The 8,792-nt window shown below is 39.8% G+C and overlaps 1 protein-coding gene across 1 annotated transcript in view; it reads left to right on the top strand.

The window, feature by feature from the left end:
* The first annotated feature begins 445 nt into the window (after positions 1 to 445).
* Positions 446 to 8,792, top strand: part of LOC146485860 (uncharacterized) — a 50,548-nt gene continuing 42,201 nt past the window's right edge. The window contains exons 1-6 of the mRNA XM_085102829.1: positions 446 to 791; positions 2,638 to 2,724; positions 3,145 to 3,212; positions 3,732 to 3,842; positions 6,816 to 6,888; positions 8,122 to 8,189. Of these exons, the coding sequence (XP_084958955.1) occupies positions 638 to 791; positions 2,638 to 2,724; positions 3,145 to 3,212; positions 3,732 to 3,842; positions 6,816 to 6,888; positions 8,122 to 8,189 (561 nt within the window). The 5' untranslated portion in view covers positions 446 to 637. The remainder of the gene's footprint in view (positions 792 to 2,637; positions 2,725 to 3,144; positions 3,213 to 3,731; positions 3,843 to 6,815; positions 6,889 to 8,121; positions 8,190 to 8,792) is intronic.

The following is an 8,792-nucleotide window of genomic DNA, read 5'->3' as shown; positions in this document are numbered from 1 at the left end:
TGGGAACTTTGTCATGACAAATTTTATTTGTTGTACACGAGTAGACATGCATGTTTTTGGATTCGAAATAGCTTTCAACTTGGGAGATTCCCCCTAGGGTCTGTTTCTTAACACCCCAGGGCAGGTTTTAATTTTGATGCGGGAAGTATTTTCCCAATCAATTGATGATGGCCGTTTTCTGGTGAAAACTTGACCAATGTGTTTGTTAATCTTCTTAAGTTTTCAACATCTTAACTTTCAGCTTATAAAATCGAAATTCTGGTAAAGAACTATCTGCAACTAAAATAGTTTTTCGGGGACGAAATGTTTGTGGAAGTTTTGGGAAACCACATTATGACGAGAGCTTGGGCTGCCTGTGGGAAAACCCGAGGGAAACCTCGAGGGATATCTAGAGCTCATGTGACCAAATGTTTTGATTTCCAGACCTCCTCGATCATTCGTCCAAGATGGCGGATTCATTGATGTTCTGCGAGGTGTTCGACTTCATATGCTTTGAAATTGTTCAAGTTTTATAATTGGAGTGCGCTCTTTTGAGGATTTCATCCGCTTTGCGACAGATTAGCTCGCTAAAGCTCTAGCAGAGTACAAAGTGATTCGTTTCAATGGACAGCAATTCCGAATTTCACTATTCACGAGCATGCACAAAACAACTGTGATGTCAAGTGAGAGAACACTGTTGGATAAGAGGTCACGATCGAGTGACAGTCTAAAGCCTCAGATGGTGTTTGAACTGTTCGAGTTGGTTGGCTTGTTACGAGTTCGTCCACCTTTATCGCAGCAATATTCCAAAGGTAAGTTACGTTTTCAAATTACCTTTAACCCTCTCACTCCCAAGAGTGCCATATGGCACAAAAAGTCATTACGTGCCCAATATTGGGTCAATTTGTATCAAATTTGGACACCAAACAGATCTTCGAGAGATCTACACAATGGAAGCATAAAATCTTATTCCCCTCCTACATAAGACATGATTAACCACCCCTCCATTTTTTGTAACTTTTTCCTCTCACACTTTTAAGACCAAGTCACCATTTGACAAGAAACTATGTGCTGAGATCTGCAAATTAAGCTATAGTTTAGGGGTATACCCAGTGTATACGAGAAGTGAGATGTAGTTTAAGGTTTATATTTTCTCGTTTTAAACACTTTTCATTCTCTTCTGTTACTTCCTTTGTCTTAGCTGGAATGATTTATACAATGCCCCAAATAAAACCTTTTAATTGGTGTATTACAGTTGGTGTAGGGTTTCACAGTTGCCGTTTTACAAAAATACGACATTTCCCATGGGAGTGAAAGGGTTAAAGCTATTCATGATCATGTATGGCCATGGATTAACCCAAGCCAGTCCCTGGAAGAAAACTTTACCTTGCTGATAAACCCCGGTCTCTTATAAGCCCATTCTTTTCAATCATAATTATGTGAGTTAAGGCTTGCGATTTTGAGAAATGGTGCTCCATTTTAGCCACTCTCCAGGAAAACTTTGAGTTCTGGAAAATAATGGGATGATGGGGAAGGGGTGGAGATGCATATCAGAATATTTGGAATTTCAATCTCTAAAATCCTTCCACCTTGTCAGGCCAAAGCAGCTAAACCCAGTGCTTTACGTTGGACTAGTAAAGAGATACCAACCTCGGGATAACCTGTGTTGTGGTCATATCCGCCCACCCAGGGTGTAAACAATAGTACCCCCTCCCCCGTGGTGCAATTTAAAAATAATGCCAACCAGTCAGCTCAGTTAGTAAAAGCACTGGACTGCTGTGTGGGAGGTCATGGTATCAAAACCCAGGCCTGACCACATGGTATTGGATTTGAAATCGTGGCTACTGTGAAACAAATCAAAGTTGTCAGAGAACTGACTTGAACCTAACCACTAGGTCACACTGCCTCCTGACAAACCCTTCCTGATCATACTGGCTGTATTCTCAACAGCTGCCCGTGTAGTGACATTTACCCATTGCAAGGGTTGTCTCCTTTACTTCCATGACTCATGATAAAGGGTAAATGAGGCATGGAGTTCCCAGTGTTGTGGTCTGACTTACGATAATTATACGTCATTTCAAATGTGCGATTTTCATATATTTCACTTTCATTACATAACGCCAGGGCTCTCTCCTCCGCAAAGGCCTATTTCATGCTCGAGCAGTGAAATAAGGAGAGTGAAATAAAGAGAAGCACGGTTATCAAGCAGAGACAAAAAAGGGACTGGAGAGAGTGGAATAACAAGGAGTGCGGGGGACAATGAGAAGGGAGAAGAAAGAAAGGAGGCTCCCCTTTTCTCGCTCTTCCTATCGTCCCCCCCTGTGCCCCCTTTTTTCCATTTCCATTTTTCTTCCCATTTCTGACTTTTTGCTCCTTTTCTATGAAGGAACCTCTGCAGAGGAGCGAGATGTCAGGGTTAGGTAGATGATGGATGATGGACCCATCAGCTGTCCTGGGAGATGCCTTGGTTACACCATCTGGCTTAAAGCTCGCTGGAGAGCTGGTTGTTTTATCCTCCAGCTCTACAAAAACCAGAATTTCTAAATAGTCAAATTCAACCTTGTATTAATACGGAATGGAAGTGCCACTCTGTGGATTAATGTACTGGAATGCCCACGGATAATTTAGATTTTAATTTGCTAGCTGTTTGTTTTACAGATGACATCAAGAGATTGCCATCCATTCAGCAGGTTGTATGGCATGAGGACAGCAAACACAATTTAATGGTATTACTCTGTAGCAATGGTAAGTTTTGAATACTAAGATAAAAAAACCTATAGCAATACAATCTTACTTCTGTTCGTGGACACCACTTTTAAAAAAGACACCTTTTCATTAATTTTATTACACTATTATAATGCTTACCTTTCAATTTTTTCCCCATCTTTGGTGTGTGTTTGTATCTAGTGTACTTGTTTGGTTTTTAGTTAATTATTCTTACCTAATTGTTGAGCAATATTAATGAATGAAAATGAAGAGTGTCGTTTGTCAGCCGGATCGCAAACCAGGATCTGGTAAGATCTTGCTGGCAGTGCTCAACATCTTGTCTCAGTTCAGATAATTGCAAGTGCACATCATTGGTTGGTGACGATAAGCTGTTGACCTAATGTTACAGTCACACCTTAATGCATGTTGGTTTGTTTCATAATGTGTCATTGTGTTTAGGTTCCCTTTTGGTGAGAGGGGAAGAGAAAGGCAAAGCTCCCATTATAAAACCAGTGTCTTGGTTTCAGGTATAGCCACTTTTTTCTGATTCATTTGCATTTGAATTTGTGGTATTAAATAATGCCTAAATTTGGGGCACAAAATTAAGGTCACATGATTCTCATCATATTCACCTGAAGTCATCGTCATCGTCATTATCATCATCATCGTCATTGGTTGTTGTGGTTAATAACACAACATCTTCATATGTATGGGTGTGCTTGTTTATGTGAGGTAAGACTCATAATCCTCATTGAGCTTAGATGATATACTGCTAACATTTGTTTTATATTTCCACATTATCATGAATTTACATGTTGAATAGGACTGTTAGTAGTGGCAAGGGCAGCTGGCTGTTGTGGCTGACAACACTACAATGAAGATAGCTAGCTACAAGAGTTTGAAATTTATGTCATTGGCTAGAGAGAGCAGCATCCAACTTTGTTTATGACCTGCACTTTTCTTTTGGAGCCATCTTCTCGCAAACCCAGATTGAAGCTTCTTTGCTTTTAAAGCTTGTAAAAGTAGATTTCCGCTTACTTTCCTAGAATCCAGCAAAGTCCATCAGAACAATAACATTGGACCCATCAGGATCATGGCTGGTCTGTGCATGTATGGACAGTTCTCTGTACATTGTACCAGTTGCTGGAGTTGTAATGGTAAGACATTAGGGAACTCAAGCACAGACGTTTTTGAGCCATGGATGGCAACTGGAAATTGAATTTTCCCTTTTTGGAGTGTTTTCATGTCATTGCATTTGTAACGTCAAGCTACAGTCATCAACAAGAGCTTTTCCTGCCCTTGATAAGGAGCAAAACCACGCCAAACAAGGAAACATTTGACTTCCGGTTGCTGTCCAATTGGCTCATGAATGTCTGTGCTTATTAGCTCCCTATTATCCATAGTGCAGAACCCTCTTTCGTTGAAGTCAAATTGCTACATTTTGAGACTTTTTGTTAGCATCTAATCAGCTCGATGAGGAGGACAGCCTCTACTGTATTTTAAGAAAAAAAAAAAGAGCAGAGCCAAGTGAACATGAAATAAATGGCATGACTCCTGTAAGGAGAGAGGGGGTGGGTGAAGGGGGGGGGGGGGGGACTTAGGTTTATTAGTGACTGTGAAGTACTGTTAAGGCAAAGTTGTAAGAACCCACCAGTATTGAGATATGTCCAGAAATGCACGCTAATGAGATTCATGAACTGTATGATAGACATCACAAGGTGTCCCCTAACCTTAATTCTCACTAAAACACACATAATTCTGTCAAACATGAAGTCATATGAAAATGACAAAAAGGCCTGTTTTATATAAAGTACCCAAAATCAGGGTTAGGTGCATTTCTGGACATAAGTACCAGTATTCCTATTAGGCTAAGTGAAAAAAGAAATGGAAATTGGGGTAGTCACCTTGCAAGTAGTCTGAAATGTCAGCCGTCTCCTCTCCCTAACCCACAGGGGGCGCGGGAGAGAGAGACGTCTGAATTCCGAGCGTTGTAATGTCGTCCGTTGACGTCACACAGTAATTTATGCAAATTTGCATAAATAAAAAACCTTTGAAACCAAATGGCGGCCACTAGTCATGGAAACGCTTGGAAGCATTGCAGCATGCATAATGTAGGGGGTTGTGTGCGTTTTGTAAGCCGTAAAATTTGAAGGCAAAGCATCAAGAATGTATGTACGGGATCGCACTTCATTTTCCACCGAAGATGAATTGAAAAATGTTCCGATAAATGTCGTTAGTAAATAAAATGTTGACAGGCTATGGCCAGATACGACTCATGTTGACGTGGTATGGTGGTATGAAATGTGATTTCTTGTTATAGTTTTGCGTTTTTGGACTATTTTTTTTGTATGAAATAAGAGTAGGTCCTTCAGAATATATCTCGAAGCAATGGTTGGTTTTGAATTAAAAGTCATTTGCTCCTCAAGATGTTTTTGAGGTTAGGCAACGCCGGGTGGTAAGTTGTGACCAAATAAAGAATTTTGTTTCGCACTTTATCGTTTTGTTGTAAACCCGACTTCCGTTCAGCGAAAATCAGAGGTTATTTTTTCAATGAGATTGTAAGGGTAGCCTCTAGCCCAAAAGTGCGTTTTGAAGTGGATGATGTTGTAATAAAATGAGTTTGCAGAGGAGGTGTTTCGAAGAAGTCTAAGGGCTTCATTTTTTATTAGTCCTTTTCTGACCCCAGTGGGAGGCAGGAAGAAAAATGTGTAGTGGAAGGTCTCTGTAGGTTTGAAGTGCGTGCAAATGTCAAGGATTCCCGCATGATTGGAGAATCGCTGAGACTTCTGAGAACCAACTACTCAGTGAAATTATTCTTTTGCAATACCGCCAACTTCAAAACGCGCCTTCAGGCAAGAGGCTATCAACACAATCTCATTGAAAAAAATAACCTCTGAGATTAAATTCACTGAACGGAAGTCGGCTTTACAACAAAACGAGAAAGTGCGAAGTAAAATTCTTCCCATCTTCACAACTTACCACCCGGCTCTAGAAATAATGAAAGAGTCTCCCACTTATCTCATACCAAAAAGGAAAATCTTTAAGAGATATACTCGCGAGAGCAGAACCACGTTAAAGACGTCGTTAAACGAGAAGTCACTTTTCACACCAGGAACTTACGAGTTGTGTCTGGCCTGTCAACACTTTGTATTCGCCGCCGAAATGGAATATCTGTTTTCGCAAGTTCGACCAATAAGAAATGGTTATCTATTTCAATTAGGGAAGAACCAATCAAAAAGTACCTACCATATTTGCAAAAGTACGTGACGTCAACGGACGACATTATAATGCTCGGAATTCAGACGTCTCTCTCTCCCGCGCCCCCTGTGGGTTAGGGAGAGGAGACGGCTGACATTTCAGACTACCTTGCAAGGTTGCCCAAACATTCTGTAAAATCAGAAGAACTGCTGAAAAAGTTTGTTCCATTTTTCAGGCCCAGTTTCTCCAATGAAAGTTGACCACGTGATTTTGGTTTGGACAGAAAACTGTTGAAATGAGTGGGTTTGGTTTCCTGTTGCTTGATATGGTCAAGGGGGAAGTGTTTTCCATTCAAATTCAGCAACAAAATGTTTGGACCTGTAGCTTCCCATTCAGAGAAAATAGTTATATTCCAGTGTGCTTGAGAGAAAACCATGCAGTTAACTAATTGAAACACTACACCCTTGTCAGCTGTTGATCAGGGCTGGGTTGTTTGAAAGCTAATTATACATTGTAAGCTAATCCTCGATTAACATGAGCTTTGATTCAAGTTTAATAATTTATTATTACTAGTTGGTAAAGATTCTCAGTTCCAAAAGATTTTTGGCCCTCAGTTTTGACTTAAACTTTTCTTTACCTTTACCTTGAAATTAGGCTTTAAAACCACTTTTAAAGAGCGACATTAAAACCTTGATTAACTTTTAATAGTAGATTAATGTTAATCGGCTTTTGAACAACCCATCCCAGAATATTTATTAGAACTGTAACAGTTGTAGTTTCAGTAACTATCAATGGGACTACATTTCCTGGCACCACTTGCAGCTGATACACATTTTATGTTACTAAAACTGGGTAATGTTTCATTGTGTGCACCATTTATGGCCAAAGGCTTTGCTTTATTCCTTGCATTAATTCTTTTTGTTTTATTACAGAGTAAACCTCGTGTTCCTTATACTCATTGGTCAACTGAGGATCTTACACTGATCCTACAAACCAAAAGAAGAGGTGAGCAAATTTGTTTTAGAGTTGTTTATTATGAAATGAACTTGTAAATTTGCCTGATGCTTCATGCTCAAGTATTTTGACCATCAATTTTCTAAGTTTACTGGTTTGAGAGCTGCTTAGTGTGCTGTCTTGTTGTTTCCGGAGACCAAAGAAGTTATAAAGCTCTGAGCAGTTGATGAATAATCATTATTAATTAGAAACTAATAAAATGCTGGGAGTAAATCTTTGTCAGGACTAGTTTCCTACCCTGGACGTGGGAGTGGTACACCTAGTATTCACTTTTTGTTGGGTGTCCTGTGGTGAACTAACATCCCATGGGGGTAGGTATCCTTTGGTGGACTAGCATTCCATCCAGGAGTGGTTTGGGGGGGGGGGGGGGGGGAAGGGAGTAGTAATACTGAGTCTCCTAATAATTGGATAATTATCCTGTGATGGACTAGCATCCCATCTGGAGGACAGTGGTAAATTTAGTCCTTGTCACTTCATTCATGCTGGGTGTCCTGTGATAGACCAGCATCCCATCCAAGGGGGACTAGTGATCACGCTTTTGGAAGCTGGAGTCAAGTCATGGATGTAGCTAGTAATTGAGCATACAGGCATAAGGTCACTGGAATCCACTCTACAGCTCAACAGGCTTTTGCAAATGCCAAAGGGACAACCCTTTTGGAGGATCTCAGTGTATGCTGCCCTACATGAATCTGGCCCAGAAATAAAAAAACAGTTGTCCTTAAACTTGCAGGTGGATTTGATCACAAATTTATTACCTATTTAACCACTTAAATTTCTATGGATAATCTCAAAATTAGCAGAAAACCTTGCCGCATCAACAATAAATTGATGTAACTAGGGCCCAGTTGTTCAAAAGCTGATTAACACTTATCCCTGATTAAAAGTTAACCAAGGTTTCCATCTTGCTCGTTGTAAATCTTTTTAAAGGATTATTTTAAGGCTTTTTAAGCTAATGATGAAGAATAGTCTGAGCCAAACCTAAGAGACAAATCATTTGGAAGAAACTTTATTGATTAGTTATTAAGCTCAAATCAAAGTTCACGTTAATCCAAGATTAGCTTAATTGGACTTTGAACAACTGGGCCTAGCAGTTTGAAATTGACAGGTTCAACGGCCTTAAATAACAAGTCCATGATAGCAAAGAAATTGGCTATTGAATCATTCAGACTGGTCAAAGCGCTAGCAGTATGATGATTATCTAGTTCTTATTTCTGTTGTTGTAAGGGTTACCATCCAGTGTAGTGTGGTGGCACACTGTTGATGACCTGCACATTAGTATCATTGGCACTGAGGTTTGTCACATCCAGTGATTATAAATGATATTAAATATATTATAAATTAATGTGCAAATTTGAATAAAGGACCTGCAAAGGATGCAAAGGATGTTTGTAGAAATGTGTCACAGCTTATGATTCACTGCTCATGATTAATTAAAGTACATGTGCATTTGATTACATGCTTTAATTTGTAACTCAGTTCATGGTTGAGAAACAAGTGGAGTTAAATCATGCGATAATCATTACTGTGCCTCCTTATTGAGCTTATTTCAGACAGAAGAATGTATTCCCTTACTAAGTTATTAATAGCTTTTCGTACAGCAGCAGTATTCAGACACTAATGTCTACCATGGATTGTTTCTCAGGTTGATTTAACTGTTACCCTTTTGGTTACCAACCTATTTTTCTGACCATTTCCAATACACTAAAAATATGTTTAATTTTGGAATCCTGACATACTGCAAGGGTGGAAAAGACACCACTTTTGGGTGAAGCCTCTCTGAACATTAGCCTATAACCGTGTGGAGATGGACTCCCCCCACCCCCCCCCCCCCCCAACCTCTTCTGAGAGTACAGCTTTACCAGCAAACTTGTAACCTTGTTTGTTAAGTGTTCACG

Source organism: Pavona decussata, unplaced genomic scaffold (assembly GCF_977016875.1).
Source record: "Pavona decussata unplaced genomic scaffold, jaPavDecu1.1 SCAFFOLD_24, whole genome shotgun sequence".
Lineage (NCBI taxonomy): Eukaryota > Metazoa > Cnidaria > Anthozoa > Scleractinia > Agariciidae > Pavona > Pavona decussata.
This window is presented reverse-complemented; position numbering and strand designations above follow the sequence as displayed.